Consider the following 12,511-nt stretch of genomic DNA (forward strand, 5'->3'; position numbering starts at 1 on the left):
AAAAACAAAAGCTGTAGATATGAAAAATGTGTTAAAATGTGCTTAATTCAAACAGTAAATCCAGGTAAATGCTGAGGACTGATTGGCTGCGGATTAATGACTCTTTTTCTTTTTAATTTTGGAGGCCAGCACCCCAATACTGGCTGACTGTGGATCAGCTGATCTGAACCTCACGTGCATCTTAGTCCACCCTTTTTCATGACAATCCTCTTACCAAACCACACACCATTCAGTGCAGGCTGGCTGACAGGTGCCAAGTAGCTGACACATTGAGGTTGAAGAGTTCTGGTAGAAAAATGGATGTGAAATTTTCTCTAAGGAGACGTTTCACCTCTCATCCAAAAGGTGTCTTCAGTTCTAAATGTCTTGTTTGAGAAAATTTCACGACCAGTTGCCTAACTCTTCAACTCGACCATGACCTGGATGACTGAGAATCTTCATAGACATAGCTAACAGTATTCATACTATTAAGCAATGGACAAACGTTTCAGTCCAAAACACCATTGCCTTTATCTCAGCTACCTCCAGATGTGTTCACAAAGTATTTATTTAAAAAAGACTTTTCTGAGGTATAATGTGTCATTTTAAAGTTAGTGCAGATATAGAACCTAATCATCATTGCACCTGTGTTGCTTCAAATTCAATACCTGTGTTGAACCTTGTGTCTGTTGTTTCCAGCAGGTTTTGCATAAAAGGTGGCAGTTTTTCCAATTGTTTGCCACAGTAATAGCCACTGTTCACAGCCCTGACAAGGGATGGTTAGATTTAATTACCTGCTGTGATTTTTTTCTTGTGGCGTCAGCTCAATGAGAAGAAGTCAGTGGGGGAGGCTGATTTCAAACTATCTGGGTAATTACCATGGGTGATGAGCTATGACTGAAGATGCTGCACTCTGCTTGTCTCTATCACATTCTGATGTGGTTGTCGATGTGGTTATGAGTGGGGCTTTACATCCTGCCTAATGTTTGCTTTTTTAACATTGCATTTTCAATGAGCTGTGGCATTTTGACTCTGAAGCCTAATTTCAGATAATGCTTTAAAGTCACATTTACGATCAAATGGAAGTTCACAGCTGGCCATGGTCATCATTCAAATAGAGTTGTGTTTATGCCTGCTGTCTCTCTGAGTCTGTGGTGGTGTCTCCTGTGTCGTCTTGAGCCCGAGGACATGATATCACGTCTGCTGAGTCGTCATTTTCTTAAGCATGTTTTATCTGGTGCGCTTCATTCATATGGCTCATAACTGTTTAGCCTTGCATAACAGCTAATCAGCTTAATGATGTCACCATTTACTCATGCATACACCACCACATGCCTCCTGGCATCATGCTCATCCACATACATGTGACTCTGCAAGACTGCGTTCAAAGCAGTTATGAGCTCTGATACAGTTCATAAAACGTGCTAAGCATATCTCATGATTGTCTTGAATATTATTATTATTATTATTATTATTATTATTTGGCAAAGTCAGTATGCAAATGGAATATTTGCAGTCATTGAGAGTTTAGCTGTGAAAATTATTTTAATTATCTTGTGACTTGTGTCACGTAAGAACACAACTTAAATGAAATAAATAAATGACGTAAATATAACGTAAATGAATCTAATACACTCTTATCCTGAATAAGATGCATTTTAACAACATTTTCATGTCTCCTATTGCATCAGGTAAATGAATCTAATACACTCTTATCCTATTCCACACCTAATTGTTCCTGAAGGCTTTTTGGTGAAGTGTCAATTCCCACATCACACTTGCATCCCCAGTGTGTTTTTTTACTGGGGCAGGTGTCATGTGCTAATGCTCCATCCCAGGGGAAACCCTCCTCAGACCCAGGCGGTGAGTGTGTCCAGGTGTTGTTCAGGTGTGCTCTCCGTTTCTACTGTGGTGTGGGTCACAGGTGCTGCCAATGCTGCTCCCTCTCTTCACTCTGTCATTTTTACCCACCCACATACTGTACCCAACTATGAAACAATGCACTCCTAATGATTCAGTTTGTGTTGTTTTGCAGATATCCCTTAGTCAGTGCTGATACCGGCAGAAATCTGGAGGAATTTTTTTTATTGTGGCGAAGGAACGGTTAGAATACATGGTGCAGTAGAGTTTAGTGAATGTAGCTGGTCATTATGCAGAGCTGCACGGTGTGCTTATCTATTACTGTGGTCGGTGAGGCATGAAGAACTGAAGACGAGCTGAAAGGGTGCAAATCCTTTTTTCCCCTCTCTCTCCTGCCTCCTACATCTCCCCACTCATCCCGGCCCTCCCTGCACTCATTCTTCACTTCTTAGTCTATCTTGGCCCTGCTTGCCCCCTGCTTGGTCTTTTCTGAGACCCTGGCCCTCAGCATGTGACTGGCCAGGCTGCCAGCTGCAGAGGATCAGCTGTAGCTGCAGTAAGCCTGGGGGCTGTCTCTCTGCTCTGCTATCACTGAAGTTGGATCGACACCAATCCATATGTGATTGTATTGATAGTAGTTGCAAAGATGTTATCTGTAAAAGGTTAAATAGACAAGACAGCAGGTTTTTCTTTTGGTTTATATTAATTAAACACATTTTCAATTGATCTTCTTTGTGCGTAGACCTTTTATGAATATTAGCGTGAACGTCCAATCATATCTGCAGGGTTTCTTCTCCTGTGTTCTGTGCTGTTGTCTTTCATGGTTTCTTTTCCTGTGTTCTGTGCTGTTGTCTTTCATTTCATTTTTTTAATACAAATACAAACCTAATCAATCTTTTTTTGCAAGCTGCTGACCTAGGATTAAAATTTGTGATTGTGCTGTTTGAGCACTTGTTGTAAACTCACTTAATTACAATAGAGGACCATAAGTATACATATTATACTTTTTGTATTATGAAAGAATGAAAGAGACTGAACATATCTGCAATATAATTGTATAAAGTAATATTTTATTACATGGAGTATGCCAACCAGGAACACCACTTTTGTGGCCGTTTTTTTATTGTTTCTCTTGAGAACAAAATGACCTTGCTTTAAAGAATTAAATACATTCTATGTCATTGTTTATTTATATTTTAATGCATTTCAAAGACTCATCTTTGTAGCAAAAGTCAGTTTTATTTGTTTACAAGCTGGTTATCAGGCTGGCTTGTTTGACACAAACATACATTATTGTAGATAATCCTCTTGACTTGACCCACAGTTGTTTGTCAAATCTCTGCCTCACCACTCCTCACTCCTTCATCATTTTTCTTTCCTCAGTCACAACTGCTTCCCCCGGCAGCCTGAGTCCTTGCTGGGTGTGGTGGCAAACAGAGCACCAGATAATGCTGCTCCCCTCACTGGTTGGACTCCAGAGGATGGTGATTGGTTCATAAAATGCAAACATTTGTTTCGCCTTTACTCCAACTTGACGATGCCTGACATTTTCCCCTGTGCTGGCTCTGTGGGAAGTGCAGAGACAAACACGGCTCTGTGAGACTTTTTCTTCACTGCCAGGAACATGGGGGTGGGAAGGTAGTTTTTTTGTCAGCTAAATAAAACTTTTAAATGGTGGCTACAGATTTTGCCTACACACAATTGAGTCCCCCCTGAGAGCTCTAATACTGATTTATCACTTTCAGGATGTTGTGGTGTTTTATTAAGTGCAGGTTTGTGTTTTAAACCAAGAGTTGAAACGGAGAAGGAAATTTGCCCCCAGTGCTTGGAGTTGGATCAGCATTCCTAGCCCATGTGTGTACGCTTCCTTGTCCTTCACCTCAGTTCTCTGATGTTTCATGGTTCAACAGTTGTTTAGCAGCTAAAAACAAACAGCCACACTTTGATCTCTTGTAATGGCTTAATTCTATTATCCAACTGGGGAGGCACTTCTTCTGTTTGTTCAATGTTGTCGTGTTGGCCTGGACGGTGATGTGGCTGCCTGATGGTGAAGATGGCAATGAGCATGAATGTGAAATTATGATGCAGGGTGAACATGGTAGTTTCCTATGAAAGCAGCATCCATTACAGTGTTGGTGTTCACATGGTGGGAGATGTTATTGAGGAGCTCATCACCTCTCTCCTCTGAGAGAATAGATGTGTGATTATGAAGTCATCAGCCATGAACCAGTGAGACTGCGGGGAAGCACCCCTCCTCATGGGTCCTCAGGGTGCCATTGATTGGTGACCATGTGTTTGTGCCTGATAGACTGTGAAATGGTGTGTTGCTGCACGGCTGTGTCACACCTGCGTCCCAGCAAGGTGATTGATTGGTTTGGTCATGTGGAATGCTCCCATCTGGTTTGCAGTAATACATTTTTTTCCTCATTTGTGAATAACTAGCACTGGCAGGAGAATTGTTGGTTGCAGTAAAAGCCAAAGGCCAAGCAAAAACATTTTCCCTTGACCATCTTTTTTTCTTTTTTCTTTTTAAGAAAAAATTCAAGTAGACAGAGCTGTGGCACCTGATTATCCTGGGAGTGATATATGCAATCTGGTAAAAAAAACTCTCCACTAAGACAGGAATGGAATTATAAAGAAAATGAAACCTTTATTTTTTGATCGTCAAAAATGCACAGTAAAATAAGAAAATGTGAAACGATATTTTACCATTTTGCAATCTCCATCCTAGTGTTTCACTTTTAATTGATCTGTTCATTCCACCTTTGGTCTAATTACACATCAGATTGCATGAGCGCACGCATTTATCATCATAGTACGTTATAATCAGTGACATTTTAACAAAGAAAAAAATAAATATGCAAATAAGAAGTCATTAACATTTGCTCTCGCTGTTTTGAATAATGTCACTGCAGACAGGGCTGCAGATGGAAATTGATGTTGAGCTCATGATGAGAAAGGCATGTTTTCTCACTCTTTCTACTAATAACAGTCATGCAGTAGATAGAAAAGTGCACAAAATCACAATATTGTGCACGTCCTCTCTGTTTTCTCATCCACACTTAGCTGACCTATGAGCCAGACAGTTTTCTTAGTTACTATATATCTCTAGGTAGAACATGCTGGATAGATCAAGTCACTTTAACATGTTAGATTAACTCAAGCTCTTCACAAGGGGGAAAAAAAAGAATGAGAAAATTAAAAAGAAAATTAAAAGATTATTTTAATGGTATGGGGTGTGGGGATATTTTTGCATACATTTTTATTTTGGAGAGAATATCAGCTTTTCTCTTACACTACTAAATATCATTGAACTCATCTGAGTGAATGTTAATGTAGTACATAGAGTTTTCTGTGTTGTACAAGGCATTACATTGGAAGCTCAGCATGGACACGCAGACACTAACAGCAAACCCATGACCTCAGAGAAAAACACAAACACACCAAGCGAGCTGGCTTCTATGTTAACAGCATTTCCTCATCCGGTATTAAGTGCTTGTTTTCATGGTCTTGGCTTTCCTTGGAGAGAGAGGAAAATGGTTGGAAAAAAGGCTCTCGGAATGCGTCAGAGAGGCAGTCAAGCACACTCCCTAATTGGCTGTTTTGTGGCAAGGGCTTTGAATTGATCCCTGGAGACGCTTAGGTCACTACCTCTCACATTATTAGTGTAAGGGGCTAAAAACAGAGCCCTGCTGTGTTGTACTGCAGCCCACAGATCAATAGGAAGGCACACAATGAATGACCAGTCAGCATTATTGTTTTTTGACTTGAATATCAGTTAATTTTCAATTTGATCTCAACATAAAAGGATAGCCTTACTGCTTGTTAAAGGTATACAGATAAAATTTATTTTGAAAAAGTGTGAGTCTAAAAATTCAATTTGAATGCCCTAAGCTATGATATATAAATGCATTTGTATGTATTTCACTATTACAATGTCTTACTTTTCCCCCCCAAATTCTTTAATAAGAATATTTCATGGTCTTTTCTGCAGATTCTTAATTATTATTCAAGGGAAAATGCCTTTTGCAGTGACCTGTTTTTCTTTAAATTGGGGGGTGGGTGGGGTGGGAGGGGTCGCATCAGACAGTCATGTCCGTGCATGATAAGGATATATTTTATTCAGCTAATTTAGGATGCAGGCTGTAGAACTGGCCAACCTAGCAGTATGTTCCATGTGATATATGACTTTGTTCTACTTTACCTTTTCATCACAAGTAAGGATTCTCCTGAAATCCGAGTATAAGTTGGTATAAGTCTTTGGTGAGCAAAATATAAATATGTACAGGACTTGTGTTCGAGCCAGGATTTGCCCTTGTGATGTTCTGAAGTAAGTAATCCAGTATAAGAGTGTACAGTACAGTAGCAACATATGCTTTGTTGCACCGTCTAACAGAAGTTGAATATTACAACAGAAATTATCCTTTTACTTTTTCATGGTGAGTCAAATACAAAATTAGTTCTCATCTGTTTAAAATACTTTCAGGACTTTGAGTAACTTAAAAAATGACAGTGCATTTTAAATGTGAATATATTCTGTTTATTTTTCCTCCTTTGTTCAAAAATGTTGTCTTCTTGCCAAACAAATTTAGGTTAAATAATGTTAGTACATATTTAATTATTTTTTCCCCATTTCTATTACTTCAGTTTATATATTCAAAACATTGGACAATAATAAACAGTAATATTTTAGGTGTTAGTGATGACAGTTTGTGCTCCTGTCTTGTGGCTGCTCCACAGAGCTCTTTGCTCTCTTTTTTCCAGCTGATGTAGATCAATGAAGGTGGAGCAGGGTTTGAAGTCATGCCCTTATTAACTGGTGATAAGGAGCTGTGACACTGTGTTTGGTCTGTGCTTTATTTGTGACAAAACACAAGCTGCCAATAAATATTTCACCTTTGCACAGACCTTTTTACTCGAGTGACCTCTTTGCAATAAAAAGTGATTTGCCTCTCTGACCTTCTAACGGATTGGAATGAAAATAAATGAAACATCTCTGTCAAATGGTGTTTCATCGTTCTGCTCTGATGGGGAACGCCGGTGGCCAACAGTTTAATTCCATTCCGTTCTGTAAGAGCTCGTAACTGCATCGCATTATTGTTCCAGGAAATGCATCTTTGCCAGTTAAACCATCGTGCATGATTTCCTCAGCAGCATCTTCACTCTCTAGGGAGTGTCTGCACAGATGCGCAGCACGTGTCTCCTCCAGGAGCGCTCAGATAAGCTCATGTGAATTCTCTTAGATGTGCCTCTTTTCACCTGTGCTTGTGAAAGCAGTGCTCAGATCAGTCATCACCGTGTAACAAAAGAACCAGCCTGTGCAAGTTTTTAAACTCACAAAAAAATATTTACTTTCTCCCCAGAGTAAACAGAAGTTAGTTCCAACGCTTTTGTCTGTTCCTGTAATATTTGGAAGCCTGACAAAAATAATGTATGATGCTGTTAAAGTTATTCATCATTCTCCCATTGGACCTCTCCTTTCTTTGTATGTTTGTTTTTCCAGCCAAGCAAAACTGCTGAGTTTGGATATTGTGATGTGTGTGATTCATGTGTGTTGGGTGCGTTAGGTTTTATTTCTCCCCTGATGGGTGTTCGGAGTCTGTTCTTTGGATGAAGTGAATGGCTGTAATCACTCTATCAGGAGTCCGTGTCATGACAACACACTGTATGTTACTGACTGAACGCACCATCGTCTTTGTGCTGTAACCCTGCTACCATAACATTGCAAACAGTCTACGACCTGTTTTGACCTCTTTCTTACGTTCTGTCTTTCCTTCTTTCTCTCTTTCTTTCCAAAAATCCATGATATCTTATAATGTTTTACAATTTTTGTGTTTTGATAGCTAAATCGGAAAGAAGTTCCTTTATTGGCTTTGGGAGAGATTCTGGAGCACCAAGCTGCCAGGTAAGATTTGCACCTGGATGAAATAAACAGTACCATTTTTTTTGTGTGCAAAATGTTCTGTCCTTGGCACCTCTTATCTTGAATGTTTCAAAAGTCATATGTTATTCATCACATAAAGATACTGTATATTGTCAATCATTCCAGTGAAAGAACACCACAGAATAATGACTACTCATCAGCTCAGTTAATAAAACATACGTAATTGTCTATCATTAGGTTCTTGAACTCGCTGTGTATAGACTACAATATTGATTTAATGATCTGTTCACTTAATGGACTGAACTGCTCATCTTAAATGTGCACCTTTTTTTTTTTTGCATTTTCAGGTATCAACAATAGAAACAGCACCACTGGTTGCAGCTAACTGAATAAAAAAAACACTTTTAGAAATTGAATGTAAAGGTCAATGAGGTCAGTGTGGTCAAAGGTGTAAATCCTCAGCTTGTAAAGCAGATTTCTCACAGTGGCATCTAATATTGTGCATGGTGCTCACGTGTTCCCTGCTGGTGATTACTCTAATTGGACCAAGCACCTAATTGGCCTGTTATCTTAGGTAATTAGGGTTGCAGAGTTCAAACAGGGTCAGGATAGAAAGATAGACCTGGTGAGCCTTCTTGTTAGGCCTGAGTCGTGTCATAATGATTTCTTACAAGATTTTTGTGAAACATAATTTTCTACATTTCTGGTACTTTAATGCATTTAAGGTAATTTTACATAAGTCTATTAAATATAAGAAACAAATAAATTAAGAATTTATCATTTAACAGAAACAACTTAGAAAACCCTACTGTCACTGAACGTCTCTGTGTTTGTTTGTTTGTTTGTTTTTTTTCAGTCTTCTGTAAGGCCAGACAATGCACTGGGGAGTCCTAGTCCTGTGACTTCATCAGGAAAGTCAGCTGCTCCCTTCTACGCCTTCTCTGCAGCCAATCCCAGAAGACGGCCTCTGCAGGATCCTCCACCCATTGGTCAGTTCCTGTCCAGCGACAGTGTTGACACAAGATGTTCTAAGATGATTGTCTTCCAGGTTAACAGACCATATGTAATATACAAAGAGTGCTGAGATAACACTGTCTTAAAATCCCTATACAGTACAGTCACTAACAGTGCAGCATCTCATTGTCTTATATTTCTGCCTACATTAGTTTGTTTCATCTTTGCATGATGCAGCATTTCTTATAGGGAAAATGTCTAATCTTAGAAAGTACTGTACATACATTGTAGGGAGATCAGCGACTTTGCAGCAAATGGTTAGTGTAATATTAGAAAATGTATTTGGATCAGAATAAATCACTGACTTGAGCAGAAATCACGCCACCTGCCTTGGAAAAGAAGGTTTATTCTGTGTATCATGGGCTAAAAGCATCTGTGGTGCAGGTATAGACTGTATGTTGTAGGAATCGTAATGCATTTCACAAAGTGTGTCACCTTTAAATTCTCTGTCTGTGTTGAATTCATGAGCAGTTATGTCTCTGGAAAAGCTGAATTAGGGTTTGTTTACAGCACATTGACAGAGCCTTCCCTTTTGCCTGTGAATGAATGCATGTTGTGCTTTCATCTCTTCACAGATGCTCTACAAACAAAAAAGGTTCGCAAGGTCCCTCCTGGCCTGCCTTCATCTGTGAGTGGAAGATCATCTACCTCTCATATAAATAGATTCCACAGTGAGCTAACCTAAGCAAACACACACAAACACAAGCATGCACACACGCATACACACCGACACACCCTGCCTCTCATACAAGTCTTTCTCTTGACATCTTTGCTACTTTTCTGTTTTGAGAATTCACATTTTTTGTGCGAGTTCAGAGAACGATTTCTCTTTTTATGACACTTGTTTCTGCATTTGTGGTTTTATGGATGTAAACATTTCTTTAAGGCTCACCTCCGTGCATTTGCATGCTCAAACGTGCATATGTGCTTGTGTGTAAATACACACGTGGGCATGTGCACCTCGAGGTGATTGATTTTTGGTGCTGCCCTGTCACAGTCTGGCCCCCTTACGGCCTCTCCTGGGAGAGAGAGAAGCTGTCAGAGCAGATCCTCAGCTCTGCTCTTTTGATGTTTAATTAGTCATTACGTAGCCGAACAGGAGGACAGACAGAGATTAATAGCGCAGAATATCTGAAATTTCAATTGGTAATGATCCCGGTGGAGCTGAAAGCATTAGGATGCAGGGGAGTGCAGAGCTCAGCTTGCGTTTGCCTAGACGGGGGAGGGTCCCGAAGTTCATTAATATGCACAAATCAGTAAGTCACATGTTCATTGTTAAAACCCCGGTAGATTAGCAGTGGATTTTAGGAATCCTTCTCAAATTTTGTTATAGAGGCCCATGATTGTGTTTTCTTCCTATTTAATAAAGCATGATTTGCTTCAAAATGTATTTTCTTTCTTGAAAATATTTTTTATTTTCTTTTGTCTTTTGTTTAGTTTCTATAAAGCCATTTTTTTTTCTTTAAGAGCTACATCATCTTCACCTCTACCTCTATTTTTCCCCCCGACATCAAACATCGAAGAGAGCAGGGAACATAAAAGGCAGCCGTGTGTTTTGTTTCTGGATTTGTATTTGAAAAGAACTTTGTCAGGGCATGAGAGACGCGCAGCCCCTGGCAGCAGCAGCGACCTCAGCAGCAGCGGGAGCGTGTGCCGCCTTCCTCTTAAGTAAGTGATATATTTGAGGCCTTGTCAGACGGCGGGAGGGAGGCAAGGAATGGTTGCTTCACGGTTTACAACTCTTTGTTGTGTAAATGGACGCTGGGCTTTTATTTGTCAGTACTTAACACCAGGGCGCAGGTGCGGTTGTGTGACTCATCAGAGTACAATCAAGCACTACAATGCAACATGGGTAAAAACTGTGACAGGGCCGGGGATAAAATACAGCTTCTTCGTGTCACTCGGTACTTCTCAGAAGATGAAGCCTGGAGCTCTGGGGAATATTCACCCAGTGAGTCTTTGATCCTGTGTGAACGAATAGAGATACCAGTGTTAAATAAAGGGCTTTACTGCAGCTCTGTTATAATGTGCTGATGGAGAAAGGATTTTTGATAGTTGGTGCTCAGCATGTAGAAAGTGTGTGAGTGGGAGTCTGTCTGGCAGCTTTTGGGAGCTGTTGAATTTTGTGGTGTTGGACAGAAAGCAAACATAAGTGAGCTGTGGTGACATGAGCTTCTGAATGGTGTGAAGGATTATGTGAAGACTTCGACCATTAGTAGTTACTGACTGTTTTACGGTTTAAACAAGAGGAGAGCATTTTTCTTTGGATATTATCTGACAAATATTTGGATCATCCTAACCTTTTCCAAACCCTTTTAAATTGTATTTGAATATTTTATTCAACACAGTACCAATACTAAATTGTAGATGCTGTTCCAAACCTGATCTAAATCATAAAACTGCATCACTGTCACTTCATCCATCACCAGTCTCACATTCACAGGAATATGATGACAGTTCTGTGAGCATTTGTTAACAGTAAATACCTGTTTGAGGTTAATAATCACTTCTTTATATGCAGTAGATATGAGGTCTGTCTGTAAGGTGACATTTTGGTTTTTCTGTGGCACATTGATGAAGACACCTAAATGTCTTTTGGTGCTCCTGTTTAATAACACTGATATACAGTACACATTGCCAACTTCAGCTACAAACTTAAAGCTTCCCAGACCTTTCCTTTGGCCATATCTTCTTTCTGTCCAAACTTTTCAGAGTCTGTTTCAAGCATTGAATTCTTAACTTTTTGTTTTTGTCTATGTAAACACAGAAAATCTTATCCTCGTCCTTTTGTCTGGTAAAAAAACGGTTCGAGTAAGTCACTAAATCAAAGTCTGTTGTTTTGTGGCTTTTTTGCCAGTGCTTCAGCAATTCTGGAAATGTGGTTTGTGAGTATTTTAAGACCATTACTATGGTAATTTCATAAACTAGCTGTCCTTTTATATATACAATTAAGGAATAGTTGAGCATTTAACATGTCATTCATAATTTACATAAACCGCTTGTCCTCAGTTATATTCGTAGCCATCAAGTTTTGCTGCCTGCAGCAACACTATCAGTATGTAATGTTGTGTTGTGATGTCATGTGTCAGGGCAAAGGCACACCTGGAGTCAGAGCTCCTTTGCCCGGGGCAGCTGTGTCAAGAGCCTGCAGCGTACCTGTAAAGCCTGAATGCAGCTGCAGATACCACTGAAAGCTTTTGCTTGTGTAAGCAGGCACCAGAGCCTCACCAGAGACCTGAATAGCTGCTTGATTTGGCAAAAAAAAAAATCAACACACTGCTTCCTGTCATTATGTCTCCTGCTGGGAATTTTCATATTTATTTATTTTATTTTTTGAATCCCCCTTTTTTCCTACAGCCTGTATTCTCAGTGCCCCGTCTAAAAATAAATGTTGGAGTTTCAAATCAGTTCGGTGCCGCAAGTTGCAAGTCCAAGCATGATGTGTGTGTACACTACATGATGGAGCTCAATCAAAATATTTACAGGAGCCACATCCTCCGTGCATTTGGGTCCTGACACTGCAGTGCAGTGGGATGTGAAGGCTATCTGGAGAGGCCAGCTGGTGATTGCAAACATTTAAATGTTTATAAGGCTTTTTCATCTTATATACAGACACCCTCCTCCCTCAGCCACACACATGCTTCTCTGTGGTCTGCTGGATCTGAGCTTAGTATAATGAAGGGTGGATTGTAATTTATGATGCAGATATCTTTTACTCCCTTCTTTTCTGACATCGTTTTTAGTGTTCAACACAGTTTTTAGACTTTTATATTG

General features: G+C 39.7%; 1 protein-coding gene across 3 annotated transcripts in view; it reads left to right on the top strand.

Annotated features, from left to right (window-relative positions):
• Window positions 1-12,511, top strand: part of tcf12 (transcription factor 12) — a 52,732-nt gene that overhangs the window by 13,611 nt on the left and 26,610 nt on the right. For 2 of the 3 annotated variants that reach the window (XM_017030669.2, XM_008336958.3), the window contains exons 6-8: window positions 7,683-7,744; window positions 8,580-8,712; window positions 9,313-9,365. In XM_017030669.2, the coding sequence (XP_016886158.1) occupies window positions 7,683-7,744; window positions 8,580-8,712; window positions 9,313-9,365 (248 nt within the window). Of the gene's footprint in view, window positions 1-6,179; window positions 7,505-7,682; window positions 7,745-8,579; window positions 8,713-9,312; window positions 9,366-12,511 lie in introns of those variants that run through there. The other variant, XM_025053511.1, reaches the window with a different exon arrangement.

The sequence above is a fragment of the Cynoglossus semilaevis genome, unplaced genomic scaffold (genome assembly GCF_000523025.1).
Source record: "Cynoglossus semilaevis isolate Cse_v1.0 unplaced genomic scaffold, Cse_v1.0 scaffold1033, whole genome shotgun sequence".
NCBI classification, from domain to species: Eukaryota; Metazoa; Chordata; class Actinopteri; order Pleuronectiformes; family Cynoglossidae; genus Cynoglossus; species Cynoglossus semilaevis.